Raw genomic sequence first — 17,038 nt, forward strand, 5'->3', positions numbered from 1 at the left:
CTCAGAGCCTGGAGCCTGTTTCAGATTCTGTACCTCCCTCTCTCTCTGGCCCTCCCCGCTCACGCTGTCTCTCTCTCTCTCTCTCTCTCTCAGCAATAAAACATTAAAAAAAAAAAAAAGAGTAGGTTTGGTGTCTGCGATAATTATAATAATAAAAAGAGGTGGTGTTTTGTTATGGATAAGAGCAAGGACTTTGAAAGTAACAGACTAAGCTTCAAGTGCAGCCTTGTCTTTCACTGGCTGAATGATCTTAGCTAAGTTACTTAAATTCTCTGTGCTTCAGTTTCATCATATATAAAATAGGGACAATGATAGTGCATACTAATAGCTCGATGAATATCAAGCATTATCATAAGCAAAAATGTGGAGGCCACGCTAATTGAAATGATAAGGATTAAGTCTGGAAATTAAGATAAAATTAGAGTTTTTAAATTATTAGTTTTCTTTTTACAAAGGTATTACTTTAGAAGGTGAATGTTTTGACCATATATTTTTGTTTGTTTTTCTGAAACAGTTACATTCATAGCAGAGAGGCTGACTGCCATCTTCTTTCTTTTTTTTTTTTTTAACAAATTCATGGCATATTAGGGTATTAATCATTTTTAAGGTATGGTAGTTATATTGTCTTTATGTTAAAGGAAAAAAGAGTTCCGATCCTTCAGAGGTACATATTCAAGCATTTGTTAATTAAATGATATGATGCTTGGGATTTGCTTTAGAATTAATTCAATGGTGATGGAGATAAGAGTGGGTGGGGGTATATATGAAACAGGATTGGCCTTGAGTTGATCATTATTAAAGCTTGGCTGATGGGTAAATGGAAGTTCATCATATTATTTTCTCAACTTTGACATATTTTTGGAAATTTCCAAAAGTAAAAGGACAAAATTTTTAAAACTCCATAGTTCTTGGGCAGAAACTTGGTATCTTATAAGATGTTTCAAATGATAAGAAAAAGTAGCAATTTTGTTCATGCTTCCATACCATGACCACAGAGCGAAAGTGGTTCTTTATGCTGCAAACCAAAAGTCACTATCCTCTGTTACTATTCCCTTAAGAATCAGTAAGTATATAAAGTAACAACCAAATTTTTGCTGAAGCTTCCATACCCCCTAGTCATTAGCCTCTCACTCTTGTGTGTTCAAATAGGACATTACTAGATTCCCCAAGGGGGCACATATTACAAGTTGAATACGTGTTTGCCAAATAAATCAACGGATCATCTATTCTCTTATTTAAGTTCAAATACATTCACTTTGTAACCTCATCACATATTGCTTCCTAGGAGCCATCTATCCTGATAACACCACAGGTTTTCAGAAAGCAGATGACAAAGTGCATCCTGGTGACGAGTACATATATGTATTGAATGCCACCCAAGAGCAAAGTCCTGGTGAGGAAGATAGCAATTGTGTGACCAGGATTTACCATTCCCACATTGATGCTCCAAAAGATATCACCTCAGGACTCATCGGACCTTTAATATTCTGTAAAAAGGGTAAATTTTTTCATTGTTGCTCATAGTGTGTCACCAAAAGGAAAGAGACAGAGAAGTTTGTTTTTTAAACTAGAAGTCAAATTTTCTGTGTTATGATTGAGTAGGTAAGGTTGAGAAAGAGTGAATCTAGATAAAAAGGAAGAAAGAACAGGGCAGGAAAAAAGAAGGAATAAATGGAACAAGTATTCGCACACATTACTAAGCTGCAAGGAACATGTTCTCCTGGAAGATAGGTTTGCTGGACCCAGTTTCCAACAGTGGTGTTGAAGATATGTGTGACTTTACCAAAAGTGATTCCCTTGGTGGCACTCCATGATGATAGATCTGTAGTTATCTGCGTTGTGTTGGTAAACAGAATATCACAGTAACTATTTCCAGCATTGGGAAAAGACAACATAGCTCAAAGAGCTTGAAATCTAGGGGCATCTGAGTGTTTCAGTCAGTTAAGCATCTGACTTGATCTCAGCCTCAGGTCTTGATCTCACAGTCATGAATTCAAGCCACATGTTGGGCTCCACACTAGGCATGAGGCCTGCTTTAAAAAAGAGCTTGGGGCGCCTGGGTGGCTTAGTCGGTTAAGCGTCTGACTTTCGCTTAGGTCGTGATCTCGCGGTTCGTGGGTTCGAGCCCCGCGTCGGGCTCTGTGCTGCCTGCCAGCTCAGAGCCTGGAGCCTGTTTCAGAGTCTGTGACTCTCTCTCTCTCTGACCCTCCCCTGCTCACGCTGTCTCTCTCTCTGTCTCCTAGAAATAAATAAAAATATTTTTAAAAAAATAAAAAAAATAAAAAAGAGCTTAAAATCTAATTCTCACTCGAACAATAGCAAGTTACTGTCAAAGACTTATTGTCCTAGCTTATGGATGTATGCACCAGAAGATATACACCCAGCTTCGAATCCCAACCTTCTTATTTGCCAAAAAGCATTGAATAGTTACGTGGTCAATGGACATCCATATATATGAGTGTCTGTAAGCTCAGGATACTGAATATAAAGTTTCCTGGTGTTTCTACATCTGCAAAACAGAAGTGATAAATCCAGATTTGGAGTTTATTAGAAAAGTAAATTCTTAAAGCTATAAATTACCTGCTAAAAATACATGCTAAAGAGTAACTTCTACTAAAATAGTAATTTTCACTTCAGATTCTCTGGATCAAGAAAAAGAAAAAAATATTGACCAAGAATTTGTGCTGATGTTTTCCGTGGTGGATGAAAATCTCAGCTGGTACCTAGATGACAACATTAAGACCTACTGCTCTGAACCAGAGAAAGTTGACAAAGATAATGAAGACTTCCAAGAGAGTAACAGGATGTATTGTAAGATTACAAAAAGCATGTTAGCTTGATCTTATTTTTCTTGATCCATTAAGTTTGCTAAATTTATTCCTTCACATGATTAAGTAGTGTGCTTCTAATCCCTGGCCCTGATGAGAAAGCATATTAAACCTACAACTACATATTTAGCTAAACAGATCAAATCAAAACTGCCGGGTAAAACTGGATACACCATATTGTTCCCAAATGAATAAGGAGAAAACATCATCAATTGTGATTTAATGTATATGTATGTTATATTTATTTATATATTTGTTTATTCTCCAAACTCATTCTAAAAATTATTTGAGGCAGCCTAAAATTATTAAACTAAATGCTGAAAATTATATTTATATCATAAAGCATTGAACTATATTTAAAATAGCTCAAACTACTAGTTCTAAAACATATTTCTTTTAAAGACATTGTCCTTCTGCATCTTTTTTTTCCTATTTTTTAATTCACTTTATTTCTTCTAGAAATGCTTTCTTTGCTCCCTAGACTCCTCCTTAATTCTCAGACACAAAGTAATGAGTTTAGTAAGGTTGTCTATCACTCAGAATTTGCATAAGAAATCAAATCTCTTAACATCAGCTAGACCAACAAGTATGGATTTTTGTTTGCTTGTGTTTAGCTTCTTTAAAATTATCTTTGCTCAGAAACCGAGACTACAAAAATAACTACCAAAGCAGAAAAACAAATTAATTAACAAAATAAAGATTTTCCCCCCTAACTTTTGTTTATCTCTGGCTGGAAGGTCCTCTTTCTATACTTCAATCCTGCCTTTGTTATGCACTAAAAAAAATAGATAATAGAAAAAGATACACGAAGGTCTAGTCTGGATAGGTCTGGTTGTACCTCTGTTATATCACCTACATTTATGGTGCTTCCCAAAACCAATTTCTATCTTATCTCTAGGACAACCCAGTTTGAATAGTGATCCTAAGTTTCTTCTAAGGGTCTTGGGCCATCCTGCCTTTGAACTTTGAGGACTTTGTGTCCTTAGTATGTGTCCCTACTATCCTTCCCCTGGATTTCTTCTTTTCTCTTTCATGTCTTTTCCAATTTTGACTTATAATCCTTTAAAAAAAAAAAAAAAGCCTGTGTTCTTATTACACAAGGAATTGATGTTCACTGTAGAAAATCAGCGAAGTTCTGACATGTAAAAAGAAAACAATGAAATTCATACTACCACTATCAACATGATACATGATTGATTATGAAATAACCTTCAGTCTTTCTAAGACTTACTCTATGTGTGTCCATTTTGTATATATGTACATATATATGCATACATGTATATTTACAAATACACATACACATATACACATACTAATACACAGATATACAGCTAAAGTGTATAGCTTATAACAGAGAGAAAAAATAGGTTTCATCTTCAGTGTTGTGTTCATCTGCTAATGTGTTGACAAAAATCCTGAGGCTGAATTTAGGTCCAAATAAAAGTGCTATGATTGATTAGCAATGTCTGATATGGGTACAATAGGAAGGAATAGCAGTATGTGTGCCAGGTAGTTTCTCCCAAATTGATTCTATTTCTATAGACAGAACTATTACTATATCCTAGGCACCTATGTTTGTTAGTGACACTCTCTGCTCTTGACTTACAGCTGTGAACGGATATACTTTTGGAAGTCTCCCAGGGCTCTCCATGTGTGCAGAAGACAAAGTAAAATGGTATATTTTTGGTATGGGTAATGAAATTGATGTGCACTCAGCTTTCTTCCACGGCCAAGTGTTGACTAATAAGGACTACCGTATTGATACAGTCAATCTCTTTCCTGCTACCCTCTTTGAAGCTTTTATGGTTGCCCAGAATCCTGGAGAATGGATGCTTAGCTGTCAAAATCTAAACCACCTGAAAGGTAAGGCATCTTTACCTGAAATGAGCTGGTGGCTAAAAAAAAGAACCATGCCTCAGTTATACTGCTAATGGGGTGATAACTGGGAATCAGAATCTAAAAGCTAAATATCGTTGGAATAATCTGAGCTTTGAACTGTTAACTTAATTTTATTCCTATGATGGTATGCATCACACTATAATAAAAAAAAAACTGGAAGACTAGAGTTTTACAAAGTAATGAAATCTGAAAATATATTAATTTGAGGAAAAGAATAACTGGCCCTGAATGTATTGTGCTGTCCTAAATGTATAGGGCTGTATACAACTTCTCAGCTTTGTAAAATACACAATACTGTAAGCCCCAGAAAATTTGTATACTGTGCTAAAAAGTTGTTTGTTTGTTTGTTTTAATTTGGTTCTATCAAACATAACCAACTTTGTCCTTTGAGTCCAGCTACTCGTTGGTTTAACTTGCTAAATCCCTCCTTCATCTCTTCAATATAAGAACATTCTTCGTTCTTGAGAAATATTAGTTTGTAATACTGATCTCCTGAAGAAATCAGCTTTAATCTGGGTCTTTTGGCATGTTATTCTGACCTTCAAACATAATCTCACCTATTAAATGTGACCTTAGTCTCAGAAGACCCAGTATAGTGGGTACATAACCATTTTGATTTTGTCTGGGAACAATAATAATATATGCTCATTCTATTCCTCCTCCTCCATTCCACCCTGTCCCTTAAAATATGGCAAAGGCTCTCTTTATTACTTATCTTTTAATGTGTCTTTTTTTTTTTCTCATCAAAAGACCTCCCAAGTGAAACCCCACAAAGATAGGTACCGTGTTAAAAAAAACATATACTAGTGTTTAATATCTCTTCACTGTGCCATTTGATTATTTTTTTATTTTAATTTTTTTTTTACAAATAGTTTATTGTCAAATTAGTTTCCACATAATACTCCGTGCTCATCCCCACAAGTGCCCTCCTCCATGCCCATCCCTCCTCCCCCCCACATCCATCAGTCCTCAGTTTTTGCCAGCATTCAAGAGTCTCTCTCATGGTTTGCCTCTCTCCCTTTCCCCCACCATTTCCGCCCTTCTTCTCCCCCTTGTTCCTCCGTCAAGTTCCTCCTAATCCTCCTATACGTGCAAACATATGATATTTGTCCTTCTCTGCCTGACTTATTTAGCTCAGCATAACACCCTCAAGGTCCATCCATGTTGCTACACATGGCCAGATTTCACTGTGCCATTTTAAAGAGAAGTTTTACTGCTCGAATTTTGTCAGTAATTTAGTTATAACTGTTTACTATCATTTTTAATATTGTTTCCAGCTCTTTATTTCTTCAGTTTCCCTCTGTCATTTCACCAGTGGTGTTTACAAGGCAATGGGAGGGAGAAACATTGACTCCATTAACCAATGTCTCCTTCTGTGTGATTTTCAGCTGGTCTGCAGGCCTTCTTCCAGGTACAAGACTGTAACAAGCCTTCATCAGAAGACAATATCCTTGGGAAACATGTTAGACATTATTACATTGCTGCTGAAGAAATCATCTGGAACTATGCACCCTCTGGAATAGACATCTTCACCAAAGAAAACTTAACAGCGCCTGGAAGGTAATTCAGAAGGAGGACTATTATTTCAAAAGATGACTCCCAAAGGAAGGAAGGAAGGAAGGAACTAAGGAACTGATTCATCAGTTAACATTTTAATTGGTACCTGAAACTGAGTAACTAGACTGCTAACTATTTATTAAGGTGTTTGGTATGAGTCCAAGTTTAAGAAATATGACTTTTGAGTTTATGAAAAAAATGGATATAAAAGTTATCAGATACTCAGACAAAATCCTCAGAAAATACTGAATATAATTAGACTAATTCATTTACTTTTCTTTTGTGAAAATACAGCATTGTGCAATCCAGCAGCATTAAGTACATTCACAAGGTTGTACAATCAACATTATCCATTTCCAGAACTCTGTCATCATTCTAAATAGAAAGTCTGTATCCATTAAACAGTAGCTCTTTAATCCCTGATAAGTTCTACTTTCTGTCTCTGTGAATTTGCCTCTTCTAGGCACTTACTACAAGTGGAATAACAATATTTGTCCTTTCTTTGCCTGGCTTATTTCATTTAGCATGTTTTTAAGGTTCATCCATGTTGTAACATCTATGAGAAGTTTATTCCTCTTTAAGGCTGAATAATATTCCACTGTTTGCATATACCACATTTTATTTATCCATCAGTCTGTTGATGAATGTTTGGGTTGCTTCTACTTTTTGGCTATTGTGAATAATGCAACTATGAACATTGAAAGTACAAGTATTGTTTATATCCCTGCTTTCAGTTCTTTTGTGTACATACTTAGGAATGGAATGCTCAATCATATGATAATTCTATTTTTAATTTTTTTAGGAACAGTCATACTGTTTTCTACAGTGGCTGTACTATTTTACATTCCTACCAGTAATGTACAATGGTTCCAATTGCTCTACATCCTTACCAATATTTATTTTCCATTTTTAAAATAATAGACATCTTACTGGGTGTGGAGTTGTATCTTATTGTGGTTTTGATTTGCATTTTCCTGATGATTAGTGATGTTGAGCATCTTTTTATGTTCTTGTTGGTGTTTGGAGAAGCCTGTTCAAGTCTTTTTCCTGTTGTTGAATTGAGTTCTTTGTTTTTGTTCTTTTTTTTGGTGGTGGTGGTTGTTAAAGTGTATGACTTCTGTATATATTCTGGATATTAATCTCTTATCAGATGCATTGTTTGCAAATATTTTCTCCCATTCTATAGGTTTTCTTTTCACTTTCTTGATAATGTCCTTTGCTGTACAGCAACTACTCCTGTACATGTCTAATGACTTCCACAGCCTCCCAGGCATTGTTCGCTGCTCAGTCTTCCTTTCCCACTATCCCTTCACCATACAGCACCCAAAGGGATCTTTTGAAAATGTTGATGAAATTATGCCACATCCCTGTTTCAAGTCTCAGCTCAAATATCACCTGCTAAGAGAAGTTTATTTGCCACCTATCTACTTGGAAAAGTTAAGTAACTTACTGAATGATACACGACAAGTCAATAGCTGGGCTTGACTCTACCCAGGTCTCTGATTCCTGAAGCAGAAATTTAAGTCCCTGTCTACACTGACATCCAGAGGCAATGACTCCAAACTGTATCACCAGCCCAGGGCGCTCTTGTAAATTGCAAATTTGCATTTCTAATCGCTTAAAAACACCCCGCTTGGATGAAGTCCCTCCAAATCAGTGTGTCCACATCTGAACCATTGTCTTCTCCATATACCCGAATTTCCTCCTCTCTGTGAATATTATCACTATTCATCCATCAGTGAAGCCCCAAACCTGAGTACTGTCCTTGACTCCACACTTCCCCACTCCCTCCTCGTCTCCTCATCAAGTATTGTCTCACTATATCCTAAATATCTCCAAAAGTTGTCTACTTTTTCCTTACCTTAGGGATCCTCTTAAAATACTAATCCTAAATCCTTACATCTTTCAAAGGTTTCCCACTGCTCTGGAATGGAGTACTGAAACTTCAGCGAGGTTCTGCCCCCCCCCCCCCCCCCCCCCCCGCACCATCTTTCCAAGCCTCATTCTCTCTCTTCTGTCCCATTCTCCCTCTTTTGCCCTGCCCTGCATATTATGCTCCTGTCATATTTTGTAAAACATGCCACATTCACTCTTTTCTCTGAGCATTCCCATCAGCTATTTCCTCTTTGTAAACACCCACCTCATTCTCACCCACCACATATACTTCATCTTTTAAAAAAATGTTTATTTATTATTTTTGAGAGAGAGAGAGGAGAGAGAGAATGAGAACAAGCAGGGAAAGGGCAGAGAGAGAGGGAGACACAGAATCTGAAGCAGGCTTCAGGCTCTGAGCTGTCAGCACAGCAGGGCTCAGACTGAACTGTGAGATCATGATCTGAGCCAGTCGGTCACTTAACTGACAGAGCCACCCAGGCACCCCTATACTTCATCTTTTAAACTCTACTTCTCTACTAGATAGTTTTTAAAAATCATTTTCTTTGAGAAGCCTTTGGGGCCTCTCCTTGCCACTTCCCCCAACCCCAGGAGAACTGCTCCATAACACTCTGTGTTATTGCATGTTTTTCCATTGATTGGTTCATGGTCTGTCTTCTCTGATAGATGTCAAGTCCGTGTGGACAGGGAGAGGTCCAGCTTGCTAATGGTTATATCATCAACACATACCAAGTTTCCTGGCAAAAAACAGGTGTCCTATACATTTGTTAAATGGAAGAAGAGATGAATGCAATGACTTTGGCGAGTCAGACACCTCTCTGAGATCTAATTTCTCCATTTGTAAACTGGGGAGAATAATGCCATCTTTGCTGCCTTATCATGGGAGTTTCAGATAATAAATGATAGCTCCTAAGCACTGGCTGGTGCTAATATACAATAAACCAGCTATTGTATTTTTAAACATTTTGTAATTTGTTAAAAAGATTCTATTAATAACTGTCAGGGGTTGACATGAGCCATCTTAAAATTTTTTCACTTCACTTGAAAAAGTGAAACCTCTACACCATGATTCTCTGCTCTTCAGCTGAACGTCCTTCTGTGAAGTGGCTAGTACCATCTGCTTCTTTTTGGATAATTGGTAATTCAGGAATAATAATTACCTCTGAGCACTGGCCACAATTTTTCTCTTCAATTAGTGTCTTCTGTGAATACCTGCTTTCTGTTTTGTTTTCAACTCCACTGTTAAACCCTTTTTCTCTTGGCAGTGCTTCAGAGGTATTTTTTGAACAAGGTCCTACAAGAATTGGAGGATCTTATAAAAAGCTGGTTTATCGTGAGTACACAGATGCCTCTTTCACAAATCAAAAGAAGAGAGGCCCTGAAGAGGAACATCTTGGCATCCTGGGTGAGTCCATGCAGAATATTGATAACTATTATACTCTTCTCCTGGGCTACACAACCTCAGAAAAAACAGAAACTTCAAAAACTGCAGTATGATTTCTGTGTATAAACTAGAGTTGTGGAAGGTCATTCAACTATTGGATGTAGCAGCTAATTACTTTTCCAATGTAAATTACCAGTGGTAAATCTGCCACTTATTGATGCCATTTAATGATGCCATTAATGATGCCATTTAATGATGAAGTCATCATTAAAAACTGCTGACTTCAGATGAAGATTTTGTTTTTCTTCAAGAGGTAAGAACTGTAAGTTTATGACTGATTTAAATAGACAACAAACTGTTAGCCTCTGTTCCTAGCTGAAGGCACACTTCCCAAGAAATAAAATCCAGGCTATTAATGAAAGAGGCTAGGTTTGTCCTAGAGCCTTGTCCACAGACAGCACAGAGACCTGTTCTTGCTCAGGCCTTCAGGCAGAATATAATGGGTGAGCACACAAAGGCTGGATTCAGACTGTCCTCACTCCTCACCTATTAACCATGTGACCTTTGAAAGTACTCAGCTTGCTGTGCCCTCTTTCTGTAAAATGGAAACAATAATAGTGATTATCGTCCTTACCTCATAAAGGTGTTGTAAAGATTAAAGGAATTACTACACATAAAAACTCAGGAAAGCATGTAAATATCATTTTATATTTTACATAAAATATGTACTACGTATCTGTGTTTTTATCCTGTATTTGGTAATAATATTAATTTTGGTGAAGAAAAATCCACAAAAGTGTTACTCTTCATATCCAAGACAATTTAACTTACCCTATTTGAGTGATCAAGGTTTATACCACACCCCTGACTCTTGGGGACAAATATCACACATCTGGCCAACAAAAGACTAAGATGAAAAGAGTATAGACACTGAATAGTTTCTTGTAGATGTATAAAGCTGGTGAGCTTGCTAGAATAAAAATAATAACAAATTTCCTTAACCTGAAGTTGAATCAAAAAGCCCTTATCTCTTTCAAGTCTCACCATGTCAAATTGATAATGGATTTTTTTAAAACTAGGTTTTTCATTTGCCACAAATAAGATGTTTCAGGTGGTTTTTGCCAGAGGATAAGCCAAAGAAAACAACTGTCTTGTGTATTCTGTATGTTCTATACTAAGGAAGGATAATAATGCTCTCTTTGTCCCTAGGTCCTGTCATTTGGGCAGAGGTGGGAGACACCATCAGGGTCACTTTCCATAACAAAGGAACATATCCCCTCAGTATTGAGGCCATTGGGGTGAGAGTCAGTAAGGACAACGAGGGCACATACTATGCCTCACATCACAACCTCTCGAGTGGAAGTGAGTACAGCATTCTGTAAAAACAATATTTAAGAACCCACTGTGCTGGTCCCCCAGGGAAAACTGTCCTGCAAAAACTGAAGGCAGGATCTTCCAAGGAAACTGTTCATTTACCATTTTTAGCCATCATGGCAGGACGCAAGTTAACCTCTTTTCCTTCCATTTCCAATTGGTGTATGGAATTTTATCCTGCCGTAATCAGATGATTTTTAACAGTGCTGGTAATAACTAATTAGGATTATATCAGTTATAGATTTCTGGAGTACTACTTGGGTGATTTTTAAATTTGAAAGTGTTCTTGCCATTATAAGATTAGATGAATATTTCAATATTTGAAAAATATAAAAAGGTATAACCAACAATCTTATCTATAGTTCTGTAGACAACCATATTATATTCTTGTACAGTTCCTCCACTCTTTCATCTGTGTGCATGTAATATATATTTTAAATGTGGTTGAGATCACAGCTACATAAATATACTTATTGTAATTTTGTACTGAGCTTGTTTCCTTAGCATAAGCATTTTAATATCATTTTAATGATACAAAATATTCCATTTTATGCGCCTATTTTGGTATTTTGTATGTCAGGGCTGACCAAAGAAGACTAGTGCCTTTGCCACAGCTTGCAGTGTGACTGTGGGCAAGTTATTCAGTCTTTCTGGCCTCAGTTTTCCCAGGGTACAATTGGGAGATTTGAATAAGATCATTTGCAGTTTCCTTTCAGGTCTGAAATTATTCTCAGTTCAGTGTCATTCGATAGAAAATGTATGGATTACCCCCTATTTTCAGGTGTTGTTCTAGCCATTCTATCTCTATTTTCTATAGAAATATAGAGACAATGCTTGCCTTTCAGGAAGGTTAATTTCCATTGGGTGCTGGGGTGGGGGCAGGGAAATATACACAATCTAACATAAAAGTTTCTGGGGACATTCTCAGGGGCTTTCTTAGTCTGTTCAGGCTGCAATAACCAACTACCACAGACTGAATGGCTTATAAACAACAGAAATTTATCTGTCACATTTCTAGAGGCTGAAAATCCAAGATCAGGGGACCAGCATGATTGGATGAGGACCCTTTCTGGGTCTCAGACTTCTTGTTCTATTCTCACGTGGTGGCAAGGACTAGGGAGCTTTCTCAAGTGGTGGCAGAGACTAGGGAGCTCTCTCTTATAAGGGCGCTAATCCCATTTAGGATTACCTTGATCATCTTCCAAAGATCCCACCTTCTAACACTATCACACAGAGTGTTAGGATTGCAATATGCGAATTCTTGGAGGACACAAACATTCAGACCATAGCAGGCACTAATTGCAGACTGGTTAAGAGGAGGCTTCCCGGTGGAAATTACACCCATCCGTGTGACCTAGGCAGAGGAGCACAAGAGGGACTCCATTCAAGTAGGATTTCATTCTAATTCTTAATAAGGAAATAAGAAGTGGATTGTCTTAGGCTAAACCCAGTCTACTTTGTGGCTCAAATGACCACATTAGAAGGCATCCTTAACCCCTCCATTGTGATACTCCTCACAGGTGCGCCTCCTCCTTCAGCCTCTCACGTGGCACCTGAACAAACATTCACCTATGAATGGACTGTCCCCGAAGAAGTGGGACCCACTCACAAAGACCCTGTCTGTCTATCTAAAATGTATTATTCTGCTGTGGATCCCACCAAAGATATATTCACAGGGCTTATTGGGCCAATGAAAATATGCAGGAAAGGAAGTTTACATGAAAATGGGAGACAGGTAAGTTCCATCAGGGAAAGTAAAAAATATTTCCCTTTGAACTATCATTATTACAGGGAAAATTCTGGGTTTTGAGGCAGGAAGGATTTTACACATAATGTTCAGTATAATTTTTTCTCAGGCTCATGAGAGCTGTATTACACAGTTTCCCTTGCTAACATGATTATTTCAAGATGAGCTGGAAACAGACTTTCCTCAGAATCCAAGGTCTTTTGTGATATATTTAGACTTCAACATACAAATTAAAAAATGATAATAGGTTGCTCAACATTCACTGAAGAAAATACTGCTTTAAACACTTTTTAGAAAAAAGGAAATGACCCTTTGACCAGGAAATAGAAATGCCTACCTCCATCATGTTTTTTTCTCTAACCTATTTTACTATAAGCCTTTAAAAGATAAGTACCCTCTCAAAAATGCCTTCAATATAATTGTCATACCTTAAAAATAATCATAAAAATCTCTTAGTATTATCAATTTTTTAATCAACTTTTATCATCAAATTTCCAGTCAGTGTTCATAGTTCCTCAGTTGCCTCTTAATTGTTTCAAGTTTGTTGTCTGAATCAGTACCCAAATAATTATACACATTGCAGTCACTTGTTACATTTCTTAAGATTATTTCCTTGCTTTTTTTTCTGTTGCAAGGATCATTTATCTTATGGCAGATTCTCATGCCTAGATTTTACTGATTGCATTCCTTTGGTGTCACTTAGCATATTTTTTTTCTCTCTCTTTCAATTTCCTATACATCAGTGGCTAGATCAAAAGGCTTGATCAGATTCAGGTTAGATTTTTTTTTTTTCAACACAAGTTAAAGTGTGGTACTGCGTACATCCATCAGGGAATATATAATATATAATTGTGTCTCAGTTGGGAATGTTGTCAGCCACTGATAACCATTTCCTAGATTCACAAACCAATTGGGTTGCACAATAGTAAAATTCTGATTCTATCATTCTTTATTTATTAGCCAATATACTTCCATAAACAGGAAATTCCCTTAATGGATTTTTTGGCTAGCCTGAGGTTCATATTAGATAAGAAAGGAATGACGAATGCTTGATTCTTTCCCTTTATTTACAAGTTTTTAGAGTAATAGTTCTCCACTAGCATACTTCAAAGATTCTTAATAATTTCTTTTCTTTTAAAAAAAAATTTTTTTAATGTTTATTTGAGAGAGAGAGACAGAGAGAGAGAATGAGAAGGAGAGGGGCACAGAGAGAGATAGACACAAGAATCCAAAGCAGGCTTTGATGTGGGACTTGAACTCATGAACCACAAGGTCATGACCTGAGCTGAAGTCAGCCGCTTATCCAACTGAGACACCCAGGCGCCCCTCTTTTCAAGTACTATTGTGACCTCATGGATTTAAGAATAATTGAATTCATTGAATTCAAATGTGTATTTGAATTCATTGCCATTATCCTTGTTGATGCCCAAAGTATTCTATTTTTTGCCACTGAGAGGATTTGTTCAGGTTGGCTCCTTGATTTTTACATGAACTTAGTAGTCTTTGAAGCTTCCTTGATTTCAAGTATAAAAAGCTATTTTAGGTTCATATTACTCATTTTTTGAGCCAGACCTTGAATCAGCCATTCCTCCCAAAAATCCTTAGTTCTTTTTAGTAAGAAATTATTTTTTGAACCATAATCTGAACACTTATGGGTGCTCATTTCTATTGGCTTAATCATTGTTTCTACACCTTTTCAATGGGGGAAAAGGTTGTTAGGATAAAATGCATCTTGAGTTCATACTGATACTTTGTATTCAGATGCAGGTTTAAGGCTTCTTTGTGTGTGTGTGTGCATGTGTGTGTGTGTGTGTGTGTCTGTGTTTTGTTTTGTTTTGTTTACCTAACCTTACGAATCTTCTATCTGGATCTCCCTTCAGCTGCACAAAAAAATCTTAGTTCTTAATGATACCAACATAAATATTCACTCAATTCATCCCACAATATACTGACAACAGCCTCAGAATCATAGTTACAATACCACAGCCAGCAATATAATTACTGAAAACAACATAAGATTTGTTTGCTGCCCTTTTTTGTCCTTAGAGTAAATTCCACTGGGGATGTTCAGTCAAATTACAGAGTTGAAGTCGCTTGGAATAGTTCTCTGGTAGTTTTGCCACCCACCAGATATACAGGTTTATTTAATTTATTTTACTTCTATTTCTTTTAGGGATTGCCTTTAAAACTGTAATATTATTTTATAATTATGTAACATACTCACCTGGTTACAGCATCAAATCTACAAAACGATGCTCATTCAACAAAGTCTAGCTCCTATCCTTTCTCTCCTCTTGCCTATTCCTTTACCTCTTATTTTTTAACTTTATGGTTTATTTTCTTATTTGTTTTCCATTATTATTTTTGTCAACTTGACTTTTTAGAACAGTTTTTTTCTTTTTTTAAAATTTATTTATTGTTTAATTTACATCCAAGTTAGTTAGCGTATGGTGCAACAAAGATTTCAAGAGTAGATTCCTTAATGCCCCTTACCCATTTAGCCCATCCCCCTCCCACAACCCCTCCAGTAACCCTCTGTTTTTCTCTATATTTAAGAGTCTTGTATGTTTCGTCTCCCTCCCTGTTTTTGTATTCTTTTTGCTTCCCTTCCCTTATGTTCATTTGTTTAGTATCTTAAATTACTCTTATGAGTGAAGTCATATATTTGTCTTTCTCTAATTTCACTTAGCATATTACCCTCTAGTTCCATCCACGTAGCTGCAAATGGCAAGATTTCATTCTTATTGATTGCTGAGTAATACTCCATTGTGTGTGTGTGTGTGTGTGTGTGTGTGTGTGTGTGTCTGTGTGTCTGTGTGTGTGTGACATCGTCTTTATTCATTCCATCGATGGACATTTGGGCTCTTTTCATACCTTGGCTATTGTTGATAGCACTGCTATAAACATTGGGGTGCATGTGCCCCTTTGAAACAGCACATCTGTATCCCTTGGATAAATACCTAGTAGTGCAACTGCTGGGTTGTAGGGTAGTTCTATTTTTAACTTTTTGAGGAATCTCCATACTGTTTTCCAGAGTGGCTGCACCAGTTTGCATTCCCACCAGCAGTGCAAAAGAGATCCTCTTTCTCTACATCCTCACCAATATCTGTTGTTGTCTGAGTTGTTAATGTTAGCCATTCTGACAGATGTGAGGTGGTATCTCATTGTGGTTTTGATTTGTATTTCCCTGATGATGAGTTATAGTGAGCATTTTTTTATATGTCGATTGGCCATCTGGATGTCTTCTTTGGAGAAGTGTCTATTCATGTCGTTTGCCCATTTCTTCACTAGATTATTTGTTTTTGGATGTTGAGTTTGATAAATTCTTTCTAGATTTTAGATACTAACCTTTTATCTGATATGTCATTTGCAAATATCTTCTCCCATTCCATTGATTGCCTTTTAGGGTTTTTTGTTTGTTTGTTTGTTTGGTGGTATTTTTATTTTATTTTATTTTATTTTATTTATTTTTATTTATTTATTTATTTTTACAAATAGTTTATTGTCACATTGGTTTCCATATAACACCCAGTGCTCATCCCCACAACTGCCCTCCTCCATGCACATCTCCCCTTCTTCCCCATACCCATCAGTCCTCAGTTTGTTCTCAGTATTCAAGAGTCTTTCATGGTTTGCCTCCCTCCCTCTCCCCCACTATTTTCCCCCTTCTTCTCCCCTGCGGTCCTCCGTTAAGTTCCTCCTAATCCTCCTATACGTGCAATCATACGGTATTTGTCTTTCTCTGCCTGACTTATTTCACTCAGCATTAACACCCTCAAGGTCCATCCATGTTGCTACACAGGGCCAGATTTCATTCTTTCTCATTGCCATGTAGTATTCCATGGTATAGATAAACCACATCTTATTGATCCATTCGTCTATTGATGGACACTTAGGCTCCTTCCATGTTTTGGCTATTGTTGAGAGTGCTGCTATGAACATTGGGGTACATGTGCCCCTATGCATCAGCACTCCTGGATCCCTTGGGTAAATCCCTAGCAGTGCTATTGCTGGGTCATAGGGGACTTCTATTGTTAACTTTTTGAGGAACCTCCACACTGTTTTCCAGAGGGGCTGCACCAGTTTACATTCCCACCAACAGTGTAGGAGGGTGCCCGTTTCTCCACATCCTCGCCAGCATCTAGAGTTCTCTGATTTGCTCATTTTAGCCACTCTGGCTGGCGTGAGGTGGTATCTCAGTGTGGTTTGGATTTGTATTTCCCTGATGAGAAGGGATGCTGAGCCTCGTTTCATGTGTCTGTTGGCCATCTGGATGTCCTCTTTGGAGAAGTGTCTGTTCATATCTTCTGCCCATTTCTTCACTGGGTTGTTTGTTTTTCAGGCGTGTAGTTTGGT

At 37.2% G+C, this 17,038-nt stretch overlaps 1 protein-coding gene across 4 annotated transcripts in view; it reads left to right on the top strand.

Moving 5' to 3' along the window:
* Positions 1–17,038, top strand: part of LOC120237640 (ceruloplasmin) — a 74,282-nt gene that overhangs the window by 10,671 nt on the left and 46,573 nt on the right. For 3 of the 4 annotated variants that reach the window (XM_039241030.1, XM_039241027.1, XM_039241028.1), the window contains exons 3-9: positions 1,286–1,498; positions 2,638–2,811; positions 4,437–4,691; positions 6,116–6,287; positions 9,443–9,582; positions 10,771–10,923; positions 12,456–12,670. In XM_039241030.1, the coding sequence (XP_039096961.1) occupies positions 1,286–1,498; positions 2,638–2,811; positions 4,437–4,691; positions 6,116–6,287; positions 9,443–9,582; positions 10,771–10,923; positions 12,456–12,670 (1,322 nt within the window). The remainder of the gene's footprint in view (positions 1–1,285; positions 1,499–2,637; positions 2,812–4,436; positions 4,692–6,115; positions 6,288–9,442; positions 9,583–10,770; positions 10,924–12,455; positions 12,671–17,038) is intronic. The other variant, XM_039241029.1, reaches the window with a different exon arrangement.

Source organism: Hyaena hyaena, unplaced genomic scaffold (assembly GCF_003009895.1).
Source record: "Hyaena hyaena isolate Hyena2069 unplaced genomic scaffold, ASM300989v1 scaffold_186, whole genome shotgun sequence".
Lineage (NCBI taxonomy): Eukaryota > Metazoa > Chordata > Mammalia > Carnivora > Hyaenidae > Hyaena > Hyaena hyaena.